The sequence below is a fragment of the Colius striatus genome, chromosome 17, assembly GCF_028858725.1.
Source record: "Colius striatus isolate bColStr4 chromosome 17, bColStr4.1.hap1, whole genome shotgun sequence".
Lineage (NCBI taxonomy): Eukaryota > Metazoa > Chordata > Aves > Coliiformes > Coliidae > Colius > Colius striatus.
The window spans coordinates 2,425,841-2,449,055 of NC_084775.1; the positions used below are offsets into that span (position 1 = coordinate 2,425,841).

The 23,215-nt window shown below is 57.7% G+C and overlaps 2 protein-coding genes across 4 annotated transcripts; one reads left to right on the forward strand and one right to left on the reverse strand.

The window, feature by feature from the left end:
• Positions 1–263: 263 nt before the first annotated feature.
• Positions 264–9,410, reverse strand: INPP5J (inositol polyphosphate-5-phosphatase J). Of its 3 annotated transcripts, XM_062009833.1 has the most exons (13): positions 9,075–9,410; positions 8,010–8,120; positions 7,364–7,444; positions 6,459–6,567; positions 5,787–5,903; positions 5,181–5,356; positions 4,533–4,644; positions 4,041–4,150; positions 3,508–3,697; positions 2,196–2,333; positions 1,741–1,833; positions 1,462–1,566; positions 264–1,343 (listed from the first exon to the last, which is right to left on the reverse strand). In XM_062009833.1, exons 1-13 carry the CDS (start codon positions 9,332–9,334, stop codon positions 726–728), a joined length of 2,220 nt encoding a protein of 739 aa, XP_061865817.1. In that variant the 5' UTR covers positions 9,335–9,410; the 3' UTR covers positions 264–725. The 3 variants fall into 3 exon arrangements, with proteins under 3 accessions (XP_061865817.1, XP_061865818.1, XP_061865819.1); XM_062009834.1 differs by lacking the exon at positions 7,364–7,444; XM_062009835.1 differs by lacking the exons at positions 7,364–7,444; positions 8,010–8,120.
• Positions 9,411–21,178: 11,768 nt separating this feature from the next.
• On the forward strand, positions 21,179–22,862 carry SELENOM (selenoprotein M). Its single transcript, XM_062010079.1, has 5 exons — positions 21,179–21,315; positions 21,390–21,425; positions 21,504–21,538; positions 21,977–22,055; positions 22,148–22,862. Exons 1-5 carry the CDS (start codon positions 21,187–21,189, stop codon positions 22,358–22,360), a joined length of 492 nt encoding a protein of 163 aa, XP_061866063.1. The 5' UTR covers positions 21,179–21,186; the 3' UTR covers positions 22,361–22,862.
• The last annotated feature ends 353 nt before the right edge of the window (positions 22,863–23,215 follow it).

Consider the following 23,215-nt stretch of genomic DNA (forward strand, 5'->3'; position numbering starts at 1 on the left):
CCCCTTGAGCTAAGGGAGGTACTGAGCAGTGTGGTATGATCCTGACTCCCATTCCTGGAGCACAGAGGGGGCAGCAGCCTTGGGTAGGCCCAGGGCTCTGCCTCGGGGAGGAGACAGGCCCTGTGTGCAGCAGAAGGTAAATAAAGGGTGGTCTGAGCATAACGTGCGCTGCTGGGGCTGAGCTTGCTGCTTCCTGTCTGTGCTGTAGCCCTCACCCCAGGGGCTGATGCTGCCCCCCTGCAGTAAGCACAGTGCAGCTGGGATGGGCAGGATGGTTTATTTTGTTGCTTGCACTACATCCAAGGCTGAGGCACGGTGGTTGCAGCAGGGAAGGGGCAAGCTTTGATCTCAGGGGGCCCTGGGGTGGTCCTCACTCTGTGCCCATCACCATTGCCACTGGACCCCTACCCTTGCCTCCTGGCCCACCTCAGGTGTGAGGCCAGTGCTGCTCTCCTAGGACAGAAGGGTCTTGCCCCCTTCAGCAGGGGCTCTGCACCACCCCTCTAGACCAGCTTTGCCCTTCCCCAGTGCCACCTCCCACCCCTACCAGGCCCAGGGCAGCAACTCAGGCTGGAGGAAGCTGGGGGAGGCCTCTACCTGCCAGGCACACGACAGGGGTGAGGAGTCACTGCAATAAATAAAGGAGAGGGGGTGTCTTGGCAGGAATGTGGCAGAGGAAAGCACACAGCAAGCACCCTACAAGGAGGAGGGAGAGGGCCAGTGCCTCAGCGGCCCGTGGCACAGCTATGGATGTCCAGCTCCTGGGGGCTGCTCCCCTCCGTGCGGGAGGCAGCACAGCCCGGGGGGCTGCTGGGGCTCATCCTCCGGCACGAGTAGCCCTGCTCCACGCTCTCCCTCCGCCGGCCCAGGGCCCCCATGGCCTGGTCGACCATCTCCAGGCGGAGGGCAGGCAGCAGGCCCAGGCTCCTGGGGTCAGCCTTGGCTAGGGGGCTCTCGGCAGAGCCGCGCCGGGGCTCGCGCACAGTCTGGCAGAAGGAGCTGCCCTGGCCGTCAGGCGCCTGCCCCGGCTCCGGGGCGTTGGGTTGCGAGCGCCCCAGCTCCTCCCGGGGCAGGTGGATGGTGGGGATGTCCCCGGGGAGGCCCCGGCGGCTCTGGGGGGAGGGACTGCGGCTCATCGCCCTGTCCCAGCTGGACGGGCGCAGGATGAGGCCCTGGAACTTGGCCAGGCTGGGGCTTCGGCTCCTGTGCCGCTTCATCTTGCCTGGGCTGGGGCTGCGGGACTTGGGGGCCAGCAGGACAATGGTGCTGTCATCCTCCTCTTCCGAGCTGCTGCCGGAGCTGTCCGTGGGGCTGCTGCCTTCCTCAGACCTGGGCAGGGAGATCTGCAGCCCGGCATCAGCACTGCGGCCTGATCCTTGCAGGGGGCTGTAGGGCCTCCAGCCCAGCACCCCTGTACACAGCCCCTCAGCCCCTCCCCCTGGGCTCCTGGCCCTGCCTGACCTGGAAGGGCTCTGTCACGCCAGCGATGCTGCTGGAGGTGTTGCTGTAGTACCCAAGGATGTACTCGCCCTTCCCCTTGGGCAGTGCCTCCTCTGAGAACATCACCTGCGGCCCAGACACTGGTGATGGGCATGAAGGCTGGGCACAGGGCTGCCACCCTCCAGCCCCCAAGGGAGTTCCAGCCCCTGCTCAAGGCTCATCAGAAAGCAGGAAGGAGGTGCCGTCCTGCCCTGACAGGGCCCAAAGGCCAGCGGCACAGCAGGGCTGCCCCCAGCTCACCTGTGCACACAGCTGCTTTTCCAGGCAGCGCTCTCCCTCCTCACTCCTGGCCCACACGTAGGACACGTAGTCTTTAGGATGGCGAAAGCCCACCTGTGTGCATGTCCATGGCACAACACAGGTGAGCGGGGGAACAGCAGCCCTACTCAGCACCATCACCTACCCCCAGCCTCAGCTCTCCTCCCACTCAGCCCCCTCTCCTTGGCACAGGGAAACCACGACCTGCCTTGCACTCACACAGGAGCACTGGGCTTTGCACCCTGGGGGACCCACAGAGCAGGAAGAAGAGGGAACTGCTGGCTCTGAGACTCCTGAAGCAGGGCCAAATCCTGCTGCTGCCTGGCAGCTGAAGGGAGAGCACAGGACCCTGCCACACACCTTTTCTGCTGGTGGAGGTAGCTGTGCCCTGCAGTGCTCCCCCTCCCTCCCAGCCCCAGCAGGGCCCCAGCCCCTACCCGGTAGAGTCCGATCCAGTCCCAGGAGCTCCGATGGAAGCCAGCAGCCATCCTGTACTTGACGACTGCTTGCTCTGGCCTGCTCCATTCATCAGCCACATAAACCTCAACTGGAGGCTTGTCTGCCTTGGAAGCAAACTGTCAGAGAGACAAGCACGTGGTGAGTAAGGGCACCCAGTGAGGTGCTGGGCCCTGAGGCATATGGCAGCAGCAGCCCCCAGCCACAGGTGCCAGGCAGCTGAGCTCACCACACACAAATAAAGCAAGTCCCACACATCCCAGCACGCTGCACACACAGGCAGGGCATCTAGTGGAGGCCCCCAGGAGCTGGTGCTGGGACCGCTACTGTTCAATCTATTCATTAATGATCTTGCTGAGGGAACAGAGGCATTGGCAGCAAGTTTGCTGATGATACTAAACTGGGGGCAGTGGCTGACACCCCAGAGGCTGTGCTGCCATTCAATCAGATCTGGATGGGGTGGAGGGTTGGGCAGGAAGAAATGTCATTAAATTCAAAAAGAGCAAGTGTAGAGGAATCTAGGAAAGAACAACCCCATGTGCCAGTACAGGCTGGGGGGTGTACTGTTAGAGAGCAGCGTAGGAGAAAGGGAGCTGGGGGTGCTGATGGGCAGCAGGATGAGCAGGAGCCAGAAACATGCCCTCATGAGCAAGAAGGCCAATGGCAGCCTGGGGTGGATTAGAAGGGCTGTGGGCAGTAGGTGGAGAGAGGTTCTCCTCCCCCTGTGCTCTGCCCTCGTGAGACCACATCTGGAATATTGTGTCCAGTTCTGGGCCCCTCAGTTGCAGAAGGACAGGGAGCTGCTGGAGAGAGCTCAGTGCAGGGCCACAGAGATGATGGAGTGGAGCATCTGCCTTGTGATGAAAGGCTGAGGGAGCTGGGGCTCTGCAGCTTGGAGCAGCCTGAGGGGTGACCTCATTCATGTTACAAACCCATCAAGGGTGGGTGTGAGGAGGCTGGAGCCAGGCTGTGCTCAGTGATGGCCAATGATAGGACAAGGGGCAACGGGCACAAGCTGGAACAGAAGAGGTTCCAAAGAAACAAGGAAGAATTTCTTCCCTATTGAGGTGAGGGAGCACTGGCAGGGGCTGCCCAGATGGGCTGTGGAGTCTCCTTCTCTGGAGACATCCCAACCCAGCTGGACAGTTCCTGTGTGCCCTGCTCTAGGTGGTGCTGCTCTGGCAGGGGGGTTGCACTGGATGAGCTTTCCAGGTCCCTTCCAGCCCTTGAGATTCTGTGATCTCACCTCCATACCTCCTGCCTGGGTGCCCAGTGGCCCTGGCCAGCACTGACCTGCACTGCGAAGATGGCAGCCACAGGTTTGTGGTCGCTGATGGTGTATTCCATGTGGCTGCAGTAGCAGAGCTGGCTCACTGACAGCACGGTGCGGCTGGGCCGGCGCCCGCCCACACCCAGCCCAGTGCTGGGAGCTTTGATCTTCCAGAGAATGCGGTCGGTCCAGGCGGGTTTCCGCTTCTTGGCACTGCAGGGCACAGAGGGGCATCTCTTGCCTGGCAGAGGGCAGCGGGCTCCACCCCAAACTGCCTCCCCCTGGCACTATGGCACGCACAGGCAGGGCATGCAGCTCATCTTGGCACAGAGCTCAGTGCAAGCTGCAGGGACAGACCTGTACTGGCACCAGCACCACGGCCGCGTCCCAGCCCGCGGTCCCCGGGCCGGCCCGTGCCCAGCCCAGCGTGGCTCTTCTGGCCATCCGGGCCAACAGCGACCCCTGCCTGCCAGCACCCACCCTGCCTCTCAGCCCTGCCACTCCTGCACCCCTCAGCCAAGCCACCTGCTCCCCAGCACACGCTCTGCTCTCCTACCTGCTGTCATACTTGTTGGTGCCCACGTCGAACTTGAAGGTGGGTGGGAAGTTCAGGGGTCCCTCCTGAAAGCCACTGAGGACAGGCCAGGTGCTCTTGGCAATGTTCAGCTGTGCCAAAGAGAGCAGCTTGGGCAGCACACCAGCCCCCCATGACCAGAGCCCTCTGCAAGCCCCCCATGAGCTCTCCACCCCCAGCAGCATCATCCCTGCCCCACTGCTGCCAGCCACACGCAGCTCTTGGGCTTTGCCCAGCAAGTCCACAGACCCAGTGCCCCCAGCTCTTCCTGGCACACAGATTACTGGAGCTGGCCACACACTTCCTTTAAGGCCATGCCCGGGACTGTGCTGCCCATTCCCCAGAGCCAGGGCCCTTTGTGCCTCAGGCAGCAAGGGGACCTGCCCCATCCCACAGCTGCGTGGGCAGTTTTGGCAAGAGCCAAACACCATGTGGGGCCTGGCCAAGGCTCAGCAGCACACCCACTGCCCTCACCTGGTCCTTCTCCCAGAGCTGGCTCAGGATGTTGCTGTCGATGGCGTACTTCACAAAGCGGATGTCCAGGCTCTCAATGCGGAAGTTGAGGTCCCCAAACCAGAATACAAGGCTGTGGGTGGGAGAGAGCGGGACAGGCTGGAAAAGCTAAGGCAAGTACAGCCAGGCAACACAGCAAGGGAGAAACATCCTCAGCCTGCAGCACAGGCACTCTTGGGAGGAGCAGCACAGGTCAGCGCTCTGCTAACAGCTTGGCTATCAGCCCAGCCAGGACCAAGCAACATGAACCAAACAGGTCTAACTTCTCTGGGAAGAAACTGAACATAGAAGTTTCCACTGTGAGGCACTTACTGGATTAAGAGCACACAGCCAAGAGACTGGGGCAGAGCCAGGCCCTCCACCTCCCCAGCCAAAACAGCAGGGGCTGCCCCCAGGCCTGGGTCTGTCCCAAGGGGAGACCGAGGGCCCCTCTGAACACCTGCCCCACCATGCTGGATCCCCACTGGGCCACAGGACAGTTTTGCAGCTCTGCAGACGAGCCCCACCTCCAAGCTGTGTTAGGCTGCAGGGAACCGAGCCCAGACCCTATCTGGAGGGGGACAGGGACAGGCTGGCACTGAAGGAGGGGCAAAGCAGTGGAGTACGCACTCATGGTCCAGGATGCCGCTGGCAGCATGGCCCTCAAACTGCTGCATGTGCAGGATGGTGGCAAAGTCCTCCTTGCGCTGCTCTGCCTTCTCCAGGTGTGCTGGCAGGTGGCAGTTCAGGAAGCAAACCATGTGGCCAAAGATGGAGAGACGAACACTCACTCCACCCTTGTTGCCCTGCACCGAGAGGATGCTCTGACTCCTCGGGAAGCCAGTGCCTCACCACCTCCCCTGCAGCCACACTCACACAGCCCCTCACCAGCTGCCCCACAGCCACACTCACACAGCCCCTCACCACCTCCCCTGCAGCCACACTCACACAGCCCCTCACCACCTCCCCTGCAGCCACACTCACACAGCCCCTCACCACCTCCCCTGCAGCCACACTCACACAGCCCCTCACCACCTCCCCTGCAGCCACACTCACACAGCCCCTCACCACCTCCCCTGCAGCCACACTCACACAGCCCCTCACCACCTCCCCTGCAGCCACACTCACACAGCCCCTCATCACCTCCCCTGCAGCCACACTCACACAGCCCCTCACCACCTCCCCTGCAGCCACACTCACACAGCCCCTCACCAGCTGCCCCACAGCCACACTCACCCAGTAGCCTCCCAGCCCTGTCCTGGTGCAGTCTGTCTGGATGTCCTGCAGGAAGGGCAGGTGGTAGTACTTGGCAAATACCAGCAGGATCACCCCTTGCATCCGCACTGTGCTGACCTGAAACAGGAGCAGGGGCTGATGCGGGACAGTGGCCCAAGCAGAGCCAGGGCCAGCTTCCCCCGCCTCCAGGCCTCAGAGGCAGCCCCTCATTCTGTTACATCCCGCCCCTCAGCAGATGACTGACAGCACATTTAGTTCAGAAATCCACACACCCCCTCCTGAACACAGGTAAGCCCAGTAACGCTGGGGCAAGTGTCCTGGGGACCCAACGGCTGCTGCCAGCAGCACGGGCTTGTTCCCAGAGTCACCACCTCACCCCGGCACAAGGCAGCAAGCGACACAAAGCAGCCAAAGCACCACAGCGGAAGCCTAAGGTGCAGGGAAGGGAGCAGGATGGCAGATACCAGACAGCACACTGGCAAGAGGCACTGCCAGCCCTCTGGTCAGTCCCCATACACTGCTTGGTGGTCCTTCCAGCAGCCTGTCCCTCCAGCTGGCTTTCCCACCTCACCTCCTCCTGTCCCTGCAGCTCAGCTCTCCCTCCCCACAGGAGGCCTGCTTGGCTGGCAGCACGGCAACAGCAGCTCCCCAGCCGCTGTGGGACTCCCTTACCAGGACAAAGTGGAAGGGGCTCAGCACATCCATGAAGAGCTCACTCCACTGATCTGTGAAGAGGGCATCCTTCAGGCGCTTGTTTATCTTTGAGTTCACCTCTTGCAACCTGAGAGGAAGGGAACAGGTCCCTCAGCCACATCAGGAAGGTGTCTGTGTCCCAGCTAGTGAGAGCTCCTTCGGAGATGTCCCAAAGCACAGTGCTGGGGAGTGGGGCCAGGGTGGGAAGGGCAGTTCAAGGCAGGACCCTGGGTTCAGAGCACAAACCAGCCATAATCTCGCTCCAGCAAGGCTTTGGCCCTTTCTAAAGCAGCATCACTTCAGCTGCACAGGGCTCTAGGTGCAAAATGGGTTCACAGGACATTCCAGACACACGCCAGAGCTGCTTCTCTCTACAGAGCAGCTCATTCCCAACAGTGCTTCAGGCTCAGGGTATCCAGATGCATTTTAGCCACCAAACCCAGAGCAGCAAACAGAAGGTTAATAGTGCTCCTCCCAGCTCAGCAATTAGTGAAAAGAGGTAAGGAGAACATCCCAGAATCAGGAAGAGTCTTACTCCAAAATATCGAGTGCTCAGGGCACAGAGACAGGGTTCAAAGGAAGGAAGACACAGCCAGGAAGAGACACCTGGAGGTGGGGAGCAGCAGGACACCCTGTTCTAGCCAAGGCACAGCCTCTGCAAGCCCCCTGATGGCAACTACATCCCCTGCTCCATCCAGCCAGGCTTGGGTCTACCTCCACAGCCCCATCCCATTGGTCTGCAAGGCTGAGGGGCAGCAGGAGACTGGCTCCAAAACATCATCACAGCCTCAGCCTCGCATCAATCTCTCGCAGGGGCAAGGAGCACCAGGGGGTTCCCTGAGAGCCTCCTGGAGGTAAATCCAGCCCTTCCACCTCATATCCACCTGCAGAGGTTGCTTCTTACTCCCTGGGCAAGGGCAGCAATTCCTTGGTCTCGGCAGGAATCCACATACACCACAGCAAACCTCGAGGGAACAGTTTGCCCTTAGACTTTGGCAGATCTTGCCTAACCAGCCACACCAAGAAAGCCTCACCACACCACCATGGCGCTGCCTTGCCAGCAGCTGAGCGTGGCCAGGGGCACGGAGCCAATCCAGCTGTGATAGAACAGCAGATTTGTGCCCTTGAGGCCTGCCTACCATTAGCAAAAGCTGAGATGAGAAACGTGCTTCCAGAGGACTCTGGCCAGAGAGTTAAATGTCTCTACAGACCTGACACCAGGACTCCCAGCAAGAGCAGCACTTGCCAAAGCCCAGCTCTGCACGGCATAGCCAGCTACAGGCTCTTCAAGGGTTCACAGCTACTCAGGATTCAAGAGCTTCAGTTCCTCTTGGCACTCTCTTTTACTAGGAGCCGATTCTCCATCATCTTTTGTGATATTTTACCACTTGTAATGCACACCCCTCCCTGCCCACCATGCCCCAGGGAGGCCAGGGCTGCAGCTCTTACATTGCTCACCCCTCAGGGCTACGGGGATCTCCTGAAAAGGGAGAGGGGCATGGGAGGGGTCCCCACAGCTCACCCTCTTACCCAATGGCGATCATATCCGAATCATGTGCCTCGCCTGTGTTCAGGTGCAGCAGGGATGTCACATCATTCGGGGGCATGGCTGTGCCCACGTTCCAGGTGACCACCGTGATGCTTGAGAGGACAAAAGAAGATCAGGCTAACGCTGCGGCTCAGAGAGTGTCCTGTCCCCCCCACTCAGCCCCCACTTCTGCCAAGGAAGCTCTCTGCCTGCAACACAAGCAGCCACAGCTGAGGCTTAGCCAGGGCACGTACATACACCAGGGCCTTAACTCTCATTTGGGGGAGATGGGTCCTTGCCTCTAAATTCCTCCAGGGTCTGCAACTCTGCGCAAGCACCGCTGCAACCCAAGCCCCAGGGAAATTCTAGAAACCAGCACAAAGAGCCCTCGTTTTCCTCGCCACGCTGACACAGGCAGGCTGGCACAGCAGGCAGCCTGCAAGACAGGGCGTCCCTAGAAAACTGCTTTCCCTTCCTTCCCCAGGATTCACGCATCCCTCGGGCTCCTGGGGAAAAGGACCTAGATGTCAGCTCTCAGACTCTGCCCCCGAGCACAGGCAGCCCCCAAGGCCCGGGGCATGGCACGTGACAGCAGCGCTGCGAGCCCCGCAGCAGTGTCCTTCACCAGTGCAAAGCCACCATCAGTCACAACACATCACCGCTGTTACGCAGCATGCACCAGCAGCCCGCAGGCTCTTTCAGCAGCACCAGGACGAGTCTCAGTCACAGGGGACACGTTTCAACAGCGAGGGAGGACGGTACCACATCATTTCCAGAGCTCAGGGGCAGGCAGCACCCGCTCTGAAGCCCGTGTCTCTGACACGCGTCTCACACTGCAGCCGGCGGCCTGAACTCTTCCCACACAGACAGAAAGCACCAGGCACCCTTCACCTCCCAGTGAACCCCGCCAGTCCATAGCCCCTCACCCCAAATCTCCTCCAGCTCAACACCATCCACTGCGGGAAGAAAGAAGCATCCACAGCCCGCAAGCGGCTTTGCTTGCTGCTTCCCAGCAAGGGCAGCTTCGGCCCGGCACCACTCCCCCAGCCACAGCAACATCAGCTCACCGGAACGAGCCGTCCTCCGGGACGCGTCCCGAGCAGCCCAGGAGCGTGTCACACGAGTCGCCGGAGCTGGGCAGGCCGAGGGTCCTCCCGAAGAGGGGGAGCTCGTCCGGCTCCGGTTTGGAGAGGGCTGCAGGCTTGGACAGGCCGACCCGCCCGCCGGCCAGGAACTCGCTGGAGACGGCTTTGGGCAGGCCGGGGGCCCGGGGCGACGAGCCGGCCCAGGCCGAGATGTGGTCGCTGGACTCAGCCTTGGGGAGCATTTCCCGCCGCTCGGCGGGCAGCGGCTTCCCAGGGGCCGCGTGCTCCGGCGGGCCGGGCTCGGGGAGGGGCGGCCGGCTCGGGGCCGCGCAGGGCGCCGCCGGGGCCGGGGGCAGCAGGGCCGGCAGCGGGAAGGCGAGGGGCCCGCCGGCCGCCTCAGGCTGGGCCCGGCCGACCTCCAGCGGCAACGGCGGGGCGGGCCGGGCCGGGGCCCGCTCCTCAAGCCCGCCGCGCTGTGCCCCCCCGGGCCGCGGGCAGCCGTAAGGGAAGGGGTCGCAGGCGGCGTCTGGCCGGGAGCTCCTGCGGGCGCCCCCGAGGAAAGGCGCCGCCGAGGCCCCGCCGTCGGGCTGGGGCCGGGCCGAGCCGCCGGGGCCGAAGGGCAGCGGCCGCGCGGGAGAGGCGGCGGGCACGGGGCCCCGCGACAGCCCGGGCCGGGGCCCCGAGGCGACGGCCGAGCTCAGGTCCGCGCTGCCGCGCCGGGCCGGCTCCATCGGCGGGAGAGCCGAACGACCCCGGCGCGGGGCCCCCGCAGCCGCCCGCCCTCACCTTACGGCCGCCCGCCCTCACCTTGCGGCCGCCCGCCCTCACCTTGCAGCCGCCTGCGCCGCGCCGCGCCGCGCCGCGCCGCGCCGTGCCGTGCCGTGCCGTGCCGTGCCGTGCCGTGCCGGCGGCACCCCCCGCGCAGCCCGCCCGACCCCCGCGCGCTGCCGCCGGCCCCAGCGCCTGACCGGCGCACGAGCGGCCCCGCGGCACCTGCCGCCGCCGCCACGTGACGGCCGCGCCCCGCCCCCCGCCCGCCGCCCCCTCCCGCCGGCCCGTGCGCGCGCCTCTCCGTGCCCGTCGTGCGGCTGCGGCGGCCGTGGCTGTGGCGGGCACGACGTGCCGGGTGTGCGGCTCTCTGCGGGGCCGCGCATGCGGCTGTAGTTGTGTGTGTGCGGCTGTAGTTGTACGCCTGCAGCTATAGTTGTGCACGTTCAGCTGTAGTTGTGTGTGTGCGGCTGTAGTTGTGCATGTGCGGCTGTAGTTGGCACGTGCAGCTGTCGTTGTGTGCATGCGGCTGTAGTCGTGTGCGTGCAGCTGTAGTTGTGCACTTGCTGCTGTAGCTGGGTGCCTGCAGTTGTTGTTGTGTACGTGCAGCTGTAGTTGTGAGCGTGCAGCTATAGTTGTGTGCATGCAGTTGTGTACGTGCAGCTGTAGTTGTGAGCGTGCAGCTATAGTTGTGTACGTGCAGCTGTAGTTGTGAGCGTGCAGCTATAGTTGTGTGCGTGCAGTTGTGTACGTGCAGCTATAGTTGTGTGCGTGCAGTTGTAGTTGTGTACGTGCAGCTGTAGTTGTGTGCGTGCAGTTGTAGTTGTGAGCGTGCAGCTGTAGTTGTGTGCGTGCAGTTGTAGTTGTGTACGTGCAGCTGTAGTTGTGTGCGTGCAGTTGTAGTTGTGTACGTGCAGCTGTAGTTGTGTGCGTGCAGTTGTAGTTGTGTGCATGCAGCTGTAGTTGTGAGCGTGCAGCTGTAGTTGTGAGCGTGCAGCTGTAGTTGTGTGCGTACAGCTGTAGTTGTGCACATGCTGCTGTAGCTGGGTGCCTGCAGTTGTAGTTGTGTACGTGCAGCTGTAGTTGTGAGCGTGCAGCTATAGTTGTGTGCATGGGGCTGTAGTTGTGTGCGTACAGCTGTAGTTGTGCATATGCTGCTGTACTTGTGCGCATGCACAAGTACATGCACAAGTGCGCATATACTTGGGGGTCGAACTGCTGAAGAGCAGCTCTGCAGAGAGAGACCTGGGAGTCCTGATTGATAATAAACTAAATATGAGCCAGCAATGGCAGCCTGGGAGCATTGAGGAGAGTGTGGCCAGCAGATCAAGGGAGGTTCTTCTCCCCCTCTACTCTGCCCTGGTGAGGTCTCATCTGGAGTCCTGTGTCCAGTTCTGGGCTCCTCAGCTCAAGGGGGACAGGGAACTGCTGGAGACAGTCCAGCACAGGGCCACCAAGATCCTCAAGGGTATAGAACAGCTTTCATACGAGGAAAGGCTGCAGGAACTGGGGCTGTTTAGTCTGGAGGAGACTGAGGGGAGATCTTATTAACATTTACAGATATCTAAAGGGTGGGTGTCAGGAGGTTGGGACATCCCTTTTTTCTATAGTAGCCAGCAACAGGACGAGGGGTGATGGGATGAAGCTGGAACACAACAAGTTCCACTTAAACATAAGAAAAAACTATTTCACCATGAGAGTGAGGGAGCCCTGGCACAGACTGCCCAGGGGAGTGTGGAGGCTCCTTCTCTGGAGGTCTTCAAGACCCACCTGGACACGTTCCTGTGTGACCTGATCTAGGTGAACCTGCCTCTGCAGGGGGGTTGGACTGGAGGATCTCTAAAGGTCCCTTCCAACACCTACGATTCTATGATTCTATGCAGCTGTAGTTGTGCATATGCTGCTGTAGTTGTGTGTGAGCTGTTGTAGTTGTGTGTGTGTAGTTGTAGTTATGTGCCTGCAGCTGCACACAGACCTGTGAGTAGAGCTGCACCTGTGAACAGCCGTGCTGGTGTGCTCAAGGGTGACTGTTTGTCCAGGCAGGTGTGTGCCTGAAGAAGGCACACCACGTGGAAGAGGATCTTGGTGGAAAGGTCTCTGGTGGGATGGACCCACAAATGCCAGGGGAGCTATGTCCTGTCATCGTGAGGCCACTCTCGGTAACCTATGATCGATCACGGCAATGGGGAGAGGACTGGAGGAGAGCAAAAGTCACTCCTGTCTTCAGGATGGGAACAAAGGAGGATCCAGGGAACCAGATGCTGGTCAGCCTCACCTCTGTCCCTTGGAAAGTGATGGAGCAGCTGTTCCTGAGAACCACTGCCAGTGCATCAACAACAAGAAAATCATCAGTGAAGTGAACACAGCTTCACCAAGGGCAAACTCTCCTTAACCCACCTGACCACTTCTGTGAGGAAGTGAATGGCCTGGCAGATTACAGGAGAGCAGTGGGCATTGCCTACCTGGACTTCAGGAAGGCCTCTGGCACTGTCTCCCATCGGATCCTCCCAGAGGAGCTGTTCATAGATGGACTGGATGAGAAAATGCTGAAGTAGATTGAAAATGAGCTGAACAGTTGCATCCAGAGGGTAATGGTGAGTGGCATAAGGTCTAGTTGGAGGCCAAAAACTAGCAGTGTACACCAGGAGTCAGTACTGGGTCCAGTCCTCTTAACATCTTCATGACTGATCTGGATGATGGGACAGAGTGCATCCTCAGCAGGTTTGCAGATTACACCAAACTGGGAGAACGGGCCTATCGACCAGGGAGTTGTGCATCTATCCAGAGAGACCTGCACAGGCTGGAGAAATGGACCAGCAGGAACCTTGTGAAGTTCAGCCAGGGGAAGTGCAAAGTCCTGCCCCTGGGGAGAAACAACCCCAGGCACCAAGATATGCTGGGGGGGGCGTGGTGGTTTGACCCTGGCTGGGTGCCAGGTGCCCCCCACCCCGCTCTATCACCCCCCTCCTCAGCAAGCCAGGGAAGGGGAGACAATCAGATGAGAGTCTGGTGGGTTGAGAGAAAAGCAGTTTCATCAAGCAGCAGCAACGCCGCGCGCGAGAAGCGAAGCAAAAGCAAATGAAGCTGTTCCTCTCTCCTTCCCATCAGCAGCCGTGTCCGGCCACCTCCCGAGAAGCCGGGCTGCGGGACGCCCAACGGCTGCTTCTGGAAGGCCAAGAATGAATCTTGTCCCCCCTTCCTGCTCCTCTCCCCCAGCTTCTATTGCTGGGCTGACGTCACATGGTGTGGAATATCTCCTTGGTCAGCCTGGGCCAGCTGTCCTGGGCATGGTCCCTCCCTAGATGGTGCCCAGCCACAGCTCTTGGTGAAGGTGGGGCAAGGAATGCTGGAGGGACAGCCCTGATGCTGAGCGAGCAGGAGGCATAACATTGCTACCAACAGTAAGCACAGCACTGCAAGAGCTGCTGTGGAAAATCACCACCATCCCAGGCCCACTACAGGGGGGGCACTTGGCTGGAGAGCCATTCTGCAGAAAATGTCCTGAGTGTGCTGGTGGACACCACACTGACCATGAGTTCAGTGTGTCTGTGGGCAAAGAGGGGCCCAGTGCTGGGTTCACTCCCACTTAACATCTTTATCAATGATCTGGATGAGGGGATCGAGTGCACCCTGAGTAAGTTTGCAGATGACACCAAGCTGGGTGAAGTGTCGATCTGCTTGAGGGTAGGGAAGCTCTACAGAGGGATCCAGACAGGCTGGATGGCTGGGCCAAGGCCAGTGCCATGTGTTTCCATAAGGCCAAGTGCTGGGTCCTGCACTCGGGCCACAACAACCCCCAGCAGTGCTACAGGCTTGGGGAGGAGTGGCTGCCAGGCAGAGAGACTTGGGAGTGTTGGTTGAACACGAGGCAGCAGCGTGCCCAGGTGGGCAAGAAGGCCAAGGGCACCCTGGCCTGGATCAGGAACAGTGTTGTCAGCAGGAGCAGGGAGCTGATCATTGCCCTGCTTTGGTGAGGCTGCACCTCCAATACAGCGTCCAGGTCTGGGCCCCTCTCTACAAGAAGGACACTGAGGTGCTGGAGAGGTTCCTGAGGCTACTGCCAAGCTAGGAAAGGATTTGGAGCACGTCTCAGCTGAGGAAGGGCTGAGGGATCTGGGGCTGTTGAGCCTGGAGAAAAGAAGGCTCAGGGGAAACCTTCTCACTCTCTACAGCTACCTGAAAGGAAGCTGCAGCGAGGTGGGGGTCGGTCTGTTCTCCCCAGTGACAGGCAACAGAAGCAGAGGAAATGGCCTCAAGTGTCACCAGGGGAGGTTCAGGCTGGATGTGAGGAGGAAATTCTTTGCTGCCAGGGCTGTCAGGCATTGGAAGGGGCTGCCCAGGGAGCTGCTGGAGTCACCGTCCCTGGAGGGGTCTCAGAGCTGGGTGGGTGATGCACTGAGGGCAATGGGCTGCTGGGTGATGGGGCTGGGACAGAGGCTGCACTCCATGGGCTTAAAGGGCTCTTCCAGCTGAAACCATTCTGTGATTCTAAGGTAAATTATGTCCTTCCTGGGCTGTATTAGAAGTGTTGTCATCAGGTGGTCAAGGAAGCAGTGGTGAGACCACCCCTGGAATGATGTATCCCTTGCTGGGCTCCCAAGAGCAAGTCCCAGAGGCATGAACACACTGGAGTCTAATTGTTGCCCAAGAAGCGGATTTGTTACCCAGTGTCCAACTCAGTGACAATTAAACAGCACAGACATTGATTCTTTATTTCAGGCAATTCTGGGGCACTTGGGGATGTCATTAGTATTTACAAATACCCAAATGGTGGGTGTCAGGAGGTTGGGGCAGCACTTTTTTTCTATAGTATCTAGCAACAGGATAAGGGGTGATGGGATGAAGCTGGAACACAAAAAGTTCCACTTAAACATAAGGCAAAACTCTTTCCCTCCTGAGGTGAGGGAGCCCTGGCCCAGGCTGCCCAGGGAGGGTGTGCAGGCTCCTTCTCTGGAGGTTTCCAAACCCACCTGGACACGTTTCTGTGTGACCTGATCTAGGTGGGAGCAGCTTCTGCAGGGGCGTTGGACTGGATGATTTCTAAAGGTCCCTCCCAACCCCCACCATTCTGTGATTCTATGGTTCTATGATAATTCCACAGATCAAGCACACCCAATGGGATCTTCTGCCTGATATTTATACAATAACCCCTGCAGAGTTAGCATTTCAAATCTGCCTCCTCTACAACGATTGGCTAGTAATTTACATACAATTATAATATTGCCTGCACCAGCATTTTCCTAGGCTCAGCAGAAGAGCCTTCACCTTGGCAATGGTCTTTTTGACCCATGGGTGGGATTTTTGGCATTATAATGAGGGTAGTTCATTTGAGAATACTTGGAGCTTGAGTTTTCTTGCTGCAAAGTTTTGGGCTCTTTGCCTAAAAAAACCAGCTTGAAGCCTAGAAAACCAGCTCAAAGCCTAAAAAAGAAAACCAGCTCTAAGCCTACTTCATGCGGCTATCAACCCAGGGTCCGATTCTCAGCTGGTCTTGATTGTGCACCAAATCCATATAACTAGAGCCCAGGCTGCCTTGCCCCAACAGGCCCAGCATTATACCCCGGGATCTATGTCCATGCTCCCTCATTTTTTCTCCACAATTCCCCCGTTTTGTTTTTGCACGATCAAGACTGAGTCAGTCAACGTATGTACTGCCTTCATAATACAACTATATACTATCTTAAACATTATAAGCAAAAGCAAAATAATCAACATCCACCTTAACCCTTCTTTGATTAACATAGTCAACCAATGTGACAACCCCCCAAAAGCTGATTGAAGCCAATCATCAAAAGGATTATAACCCACCATAATATTCTTAGCATGAACCTTTAAATATGTCAAAGCTTTGTGAATAGATTCACTATGATCAGAAAGTTTAAAACAACACATGCCTTCAAAGTCTTGACAGCCATGACTATGAGCTAAAAGCAAAAATCTATAGCAGCTCTATTTTGCAAAGTTGCATGCCTAATACTACTGACATCACTAATCAAGCCTTCTAATGTCATTGAGATTTGGTTACTTTGTTTGCTAAGCCAGCATCCTAATTTGCATAGCTGAGTTAATAAAGCAGACACTCTTACATCTGGAGCAAATATACTAGTGCTATTATTGCTGAGGGAGACCAAAGGTAACATGGTCATCACATTTGTCAGTAAATGCATGCACAAATTGTTTTGGACAATGATGTTTCTAAATCATTGTGTGATTAGGCATCAAGATCGTCAGTTGTCCCAAACTGCGTGGTCCCCTTTGTAATCTCGAGGGTATCCCAGGCCATGCCTGGTCCCCACAGATCAGAAAAATTCCCTTTGGTATCTGTACAGGCACAAGACTAGACCTGGATCTTTTTGGTGAAGTGTAATTGCACCGAGATGTTGCGTTCTTATACACGCCCAGGATGGGATCCACATTCTGTCCCAAATGTTTTGGTATTGCTGGTAAAATTAAACACAACACAAAAATCCATCTTTATAGATCCCAATAATTCTAACTCCTGTGGCTCTGTTGTCATTATTGGCAACCATGAAATGATCAAATCCCAGCTGTCAACTTTGCCATTACCCTTAACTAAGGGGTTTGCTTTTAATGCATTTGGTATAGGCCATTGTGCCACATCTGATGGAACCCCCATCAAACAGGTAGAAAAAGGATTATCTGGAGTGGCCATTGATAAACATGTTGTAGACTGATTGATTGCTTTGGCCAGTGTAACCCACTTGTTTTGCTTGGGTTGCTGAAATTGCCTAAAACCATTTACCACAATCATTTGAAGCATCAACAGTATGATAAAATCCATTCTTTTACTCATGATCAAAAAAAAATCCTTCACCAATGAGTCTAAAACACAAACCACCTTTTAGCTTCTCAATGCCAAAATGTTCTGTTCCTGACACCTAAAACACCTCAGAAAGTTTCCCCTGTAAGAAAACCAGTATTCATCACATTTACAGCAAAATGCATAACATCACGACCAACAGTTTTTACACTCGTTGAGGCAAGGGATTGAGGATGGAAAGGACGAGCCCAGCGGTCCGTGAGGGCCGGGGCCGGCGGTGTCGGTGCGGTGTGTGGGGGGGGCTCCGGAGACACCGACCGGGCGCGGGAAGCGGCTGCGCGGCGGCGGCTGCGGATGGAAGGGGCGGGGGGGTCTGGCTCACTCCGTGCCGGCCCCGGCGGCGCAGTCGGTATTGGTCTCTCCTGTGTTTTCCTTGTCTCCCCTCTCGTGCCCGATGGTGCCCAGTCTAACACGGGGTCGCGCTCCCCCACTCTCCTCTGCTCATCCTGCGCCGCACCCCGGCCCGACTCCGCCCGCTCGGCATTGCCCTGCGAGTCGTCCCAGGGGTAACTCGGCGGGCTGGGCTCGAATGGGAAGCAGCTCTCCCGCGGGGGCTCCAGTTTCTTAAATACTTCCTGCAGGAGTCTGTCCGCTCCCCTCTCTGTCTCCTTCAGCCTCGGTGCAAAGGCCAACGCCTGGGCTGCAGCCATGGCCACACGCTGTTCTGCTTGCATTTCTTCTAAAGCATTTATCACGTCTCTCCAAACGAGACCTAGATCTTTACTGATCTTACTATTGTCCTTATTACCACTAATAGTGGCTTCCCAGAGAAGGTTTCCAATTCCTCACCACTCACCAGAAAAGGGAGATGAGACATAATTAGTCCCGATACCAAACAGTCTGACTGTTGGCTCGGCTGCAGTCTCAGGCACATCAAGCTGCTGAGTTACAGCAGTGGCCAAATCCTTTTCCATCTTCTATCTCTTCAGACAGTTAATGACCTCTCTACACGGTTTTATCAGTTTCCGAGCAGTTTTGTCTTCGTCTATAACCAAGTCCCAAAGACAAGTCCCATATGCTCTCCACTCCTCCTCATCAAAGTATTTCTCAGCCTTTGAAAAAGCCTTTACAATTACTATGTACAAGCAGACCAGACAAATCGGTCAGTTTTAAGTCCACCCCCTGCTTTTCTAACAAGCGATGTAAAAGTGAGAGTGCTGCCTCCTTATCCATGTTGTCGGATCCTCGTCTCACCGCAACCTGTAGTCACTCCCCCGGGTACAGCAACCTCTGCTTGGGGTCCGTCAGGCTTCCTCCGACCACTGCCTCTGCCTCCGGATTTTCAAGTCTCAGCTCCCCGCAGGCAGGCTCCTTACCCGGTAACACCCACTGATGTCCCTGTTCGGGCGCCAAATGCCGCGAAGTTTTCGGCTCTTGGCCTAAAAAAAACAGCTCGCAGCCTGAAAAAGAAAACCAGCTCCAAGCCTACTTCATGCGACAATCAACCCAGGGTCCAATTATCAGCTGGGTGGGAAGAAATCAGTCCTACTCAATGTGAGTGATAGCAGAAATCTTCTTCACTTTATTGAGAGCAGGCTCTAACTTATATACACAGCAGCTTCAAAGCCAGCTCAGCAACAGCAGCTAATAGATTACATTCTCATGTTCATCCTACTTGCGGTTTCTGCCATAAGCAAGCTCCCTCACATTTTCCCATCTTGTTTTTCCCCGAAGTTGTTTTCCACTTTTAGCTGAAAACAGTCGGACCTTGAGGGAGCAGAAAGCGGCCTGGTGTCTGCGTGACAGCAACTGCTTTAACCATGGCTCTGACTCTGGTCTTGATTGTGCATCAAATCCATATAACTAGAGCCCAGGCTGCCTTGCCCCAACAGGCCTAGCATTATACCCTGGGATCCATGTCCATGCCCCCTCATTTTTTCTCCACATTTTCTTGCCAAGCATGTCAAGTTTTTCTTGCCAAAGTATCATTAAACCATCTCAATTAACTATCTCTGTTTTCTCTAAGCCTAATTATTTCAGTGTCCATGGTTAGAGGATAGTAATGACATACTTTGTGATTACTGTTCATTAAACATAACATCTTGCACAGAGCAGACAAGGAAGCTGTTGTTCCACAAGTCACTTCACATTTAACCTTCAACAACATACAGTGTATTTCTGAGTTAACTCTCAACACAACGAAGGACCCAGAAAGATGATGGACTGGAGCATCTTTCACACGAGGAGTAGATACTAAAGATACCAAGAATGGAAGAACAGACTTTTTTTGACAGATGAGCAAATCTTCACAAACAACAGACTCCCTTTGTGTGTTCAGTATATGGAGAAGGGAAGAAAAAATCCCCTTGGTGTAAACTTTGCACAAACAAGACGAGCAAAGTCTGGGTGCTAAAGGGCCATTTGCCTGCCAGTCAGTACTGAGCACCCTGGTTCTGCTGACAGAGTTGCAAAGGCTGAAACTGCCAAGTTGTGACTATATATGGGCAAACTGAGTTAAAGTCTGCCTCAAAACAACCATCAGAGACTTTTCCCCACATTCAGTACCCTTGTGCAGAGGCAGTTTCCCACCGTAGGAGTGAACGCATTAGATTGATAGGAATGTTCCTTTTCTTTCTGGAGATCACGAGTGTGCTTTTGTCACCTGGGGTGCATATTAGGAGGAGAGTTCCTCCGCACACCTAGCACTGCAATAAACCAGTGTCAGCTTTCTAAACTTGCATTTGGTTTGAAGAGTTTTCTTGGTTATGATTTTCAGTACCAGAGGGACTGGGAGAGTCTGGAATTGTCCAGCTTGAGCAGAGGGAGCTCAAGAGGATCTTAACAATGTATATAAGTACCTGCAGGGAGGGTGCCAAGAGGATGGAGCCCAGCTCTTCCCAGGAGTGCCCAGTGGCAGGACCAGTGGCAATGGGCACAAACTGGAATACAAGAGGTTCCCTCTGAACATCAGGAAACACTTTTCCCATGTGAGGGTGATGAAGCCTTGGCACAAGCTGCCCAGGGACACTGTTCAGTCTCCATCCTTGGAGATATTCCAGGCGATGGTCCTGAGCAATCAGTTCAGAGTGGCTCTGCCTGAGCAAGGGCTTGGACCGGATGGATCCCAGAGCTGCCTCCAACCTCCAGCTTGAGGTTGCTCTAAGTGATGTGCATGGTGCGGGTGTTTGTGTGCAGCTGTGTGTGTGATGTGTGTTGATGGGTTGCACACTTTGTATGTACACAGACATATGTGTGCTGAGTTGTGTGTGCATGCAGATGGTGTGCAGTGTGTGTGTGCAGCTGGGTGTGCAGTGTGTGTATGTGTGTGCAGCTGGGTGTGCAATGTGGGTGTGTGTGTGCAGCTGGGTGTGCAGTGTGTGTGTGTGTGTGCAGCTGGGTGTGCAGTGTGTGTATGCATGCAGTTGGGGTGTGCAGTGTGTGTGTGCAGCTGCGTGTGCAGTGTGTGTGTGTGTGTGCAGCTGCGTGTGCAGTGTGTGTGTGTGTGCAGCTGCGTGTGCAGTGTGTGTGTGCATGCAGTTGGGGTGTGCAGTGTGTGTGTGCAGCTGGGTGTGCAGTGTGTGTGTGTGTGTGTGCAGCTGCGTGTGCAGTGTGTGTGTGTGTGTGTGTGTGTGCAGCTGCGTGTGCAGTGTGTGTGTGTGTGCAGCTGCGTGTGCAGTGTGTGTGTGCATGCAGTTGGGGTGTGCAGTGTGTGTGTGCAGCTGGGTGTGCAGTGTGCATGCAGCTGGGTGTGCAGTGTGTGTGTGTGTGCAGCTGCGTGTGCAGTGTATGTGTGTGTATGTGTGTGTGCAGCTGGGTGTGCAGTGTGTGCATGCAGCTGTGTGTGCAGTGTGTGTGTGTATGCAGTTGGGGTGTGCAGTGCATGTGCATGCAGCATAGAGCTTTGTGTGTGTGCACATGCACTTGTGTTTCTGTGCACTGCTGCGGATGCTGATGTGTCCAGGTGTGGATATGCTGTGAACAGCTGTGGGGGTGTAGTTCTGAGCAGCTCTCCTTGCCTGTTTGTGACTGTGTGTGCAGTTGCATCTGTGCACTGTGGTATGTGGACTGCACATATCCGTGTGCCATTGTGCGTGCACAACAGGCCCCACTGTGCATATGCTCCCCCCGACCCGCGTTTCAGCTTGTGTTCGTGTTTGCAACCCGGATGTCCGTTGGCGGGGGGAGGACTGGAAGCGTGTGTGGGGCCTGCAGTCGGTGTTTACTGTCACGGCTCGCCGGGGGAGGGTGTTTGCAGTCCGTGGAGTGCCCGTGTGCGCGCGGGCACGTCTTTGCTGTGTGACGTGCACGTCTGTGGCGTGGCTGTGTTTGCGGTGGGTGTTGGTGGTACGCGTGCTGCGGGGCTGTGCGCGGGGGCAGTGCGAAGGGGGGCTCGTGCCCTCCCCGCCGTGCGGATGCTCGCGGCGCGCGTGCTCGTGGTGCGCGAGCGCCCGGCGCGTTCAGGCTCGCGCTGCGGCTGCTCGCCCCGGGCATGCGCGTCCCCGGGCATGCGCGTCCCCGCGGCGGCGGCCGTGACGTGGCGGCGGGATGCTGCGGGCGCTGCCGCTCTGGCTGGCGCTGCCGCTCTGGCTGGCGCTGCCGGCGGCGGGGAGCGGCCCCGGGCCGCCCCGGCTCCGTGAGGCCGAGCTGCAGCGCCTGGCCCGGGGCAAGGTGGAGGTGAGCGCGGGGGGCGGGCGGCGGTGGCCGGGCTCGGCGGGGCGGGCGGCGGTGACCCGTGTCTGTTCCCGCAGACCTGCGGCGGGTGACGGCTGAACCGGCTGAGGGAGGTAAGTGCCGCCGGGCGGGGCGGGGGCCGGGGCCGCCCGGTCGCTGTGCTGAGCCGGGCCCGGCCGCTCTGCCCGCAGGTGAAGGCGTTTGTCACGCAGGACATCCCCCTCTAGTACCCGCCGCAGCTCCGCTCGGCCGCCTCTGCTCGGCACCCTGCAGGCGGCGGGACGGGGACACGGACACGGGATGGGACGGGACGGGATGGGATAGAGGGCGGGACGGGATGCAATGGAGGACGGGGTGAGGGCGGATGAGGGATGGAAGGGCGTGGAGGAGGGGAGGGGTGGGACGGAGGACGGGCTGGACTGAGCTGGAGGATGCGATTGGATGAGGGGTGGAGGGTAAGATGATTGGGAGATGGAATAGGACGGGGCGGGATGGGATGAGTTGGAGGATGGAGGGTGGGAATGGATGGGAATGAGATGCAGCAGGGGATGGGATAGGATGGGATGGGATGGGATGGGATGGGATGGGATGGGATGGGATGGGATGGGATGGGGAGCCTGCATGGGTCTGCCCAGTACTCTCTGCTCCTTAACACACTGCTCAGCCATAACCTGGAAATGAAACACTTGCCTGGTGCTGACCCTGAGCTTGTGCTCCTCAGCCATCGATATGAGGAGCTAGAGGTGAGTGGGCAGCATAGCACCAGCTGCCCCAGCAGGCTCTGGCCTGGGCTGTGCCCCACAGGTGCCAGTCTGCAATCCTTGTCTGTGTGCAGAGAATCCCCCTGAGCGACATGACCCGGGAGGAGATCAACCAGCTGGTGCAGGAGCTGGGCTTCTACCGCAAGGAGACCCCTGATGCCCCTGTGCCTGAGCAGTTCCAGTCTGCCCCTGCCAGGCCTCTGCCTACCCGGCCGCCCCCTCAGGCTCCTGCTGCTGATGGCAAGACCCCACACGAACATGACGAAGGGGAACACCCAGACCTGTAGTGAGGGGTGCCATGCTTGGGAGAGGGTTCAGCAGCCAGTTACCAGTGTGCAGGGACAGGGGCATGACAGCAGCTGGGGATGGTGCCATGGGGTGATGAAGGTGCTCCCTGCTTATTTGCTCGGTGCTGTGTAGCCTCTCCCCTGAGGGTGCCCTGAGCAGTTCCAGCCTTGAGTAGGGGATTCCAGGGCGTTGGAGACATCCCAGAGGTCCTATGTGCCTGTTGTTGCCTCCTCTCCTCTGCGGCCTGGCACCTCTGGCCAGTTGGGGCAGTGCTCTTTTGTGCTCTCTCACTGTGCCCCGAGGTTTAGGTGACTATTGTTGCTGGGCAGTGGTATCCTACCTGCATGGGACAGGATGAAACCCTCAGCAGAAAGCCCCAGGTGCTGAGGGTAGATGTACTGAGTCCCAGAGGTGGGAGAGCTGCCCCAGGGCCCTATGACTTTACACCCCAGCAGAGTTGTCTACTATCGAGCCCCCAGTAAAGCTTTTGTGTACAAACAACTGCACTGTGTCATTTTTCCAGGGAGGGTTTGGTAGGACACATGATGCCCTGCTCTGTCCTGGGTGCTGGGAAGAGCTGGGGTCCCCAGAGCCACTTGCAGAGGTGGGAGGGGACAGCAGGGTCACAGCCACCACCAGGTAGCTGACAAACCATCCCACGGACCAGCTGTGGCACCTTGTCTCCGGCACCACGGCTCGGGATGAGCTGCTCTCCCAGAGCACAGGATGTGGGTGCAGGACCAAGTGCGTCACCCAGCGCTGAGCCAAAGGCTGACGGTGTGGGGCCTTTTTCTGGTGCCAGGCCCGGGAGCAGCAAGGGGCTGGGAATCGACAGCCCTCAGGGAGGGATGCTG

Excerpts from the sequence above, each read along its gene's own strand:
- INPP5J (XM_062009833.1), bottom strand. The coding sequence starts at position 9,334 with ATGCTCCCCAAGGCTGAGTCCAGCGACCACATCTCGGCCTGGGCCGGC. Across the intron at positions 6,568-7,363 it reads GTAAGAAGCAACCTCTGCAG|GTTGCAAGAGGTGAACTCAA; the intron begins GTGGATATGAGG and ends CCTTCCTCTCAG. Across the intron at positions 1,834-2,195 it reads ACTGGATCGGACTCTACCGG|GTGGGCTTTCGCCATCCTAA; the intron begins GTAGGGGCTGGG and ends ACATGCACACAG.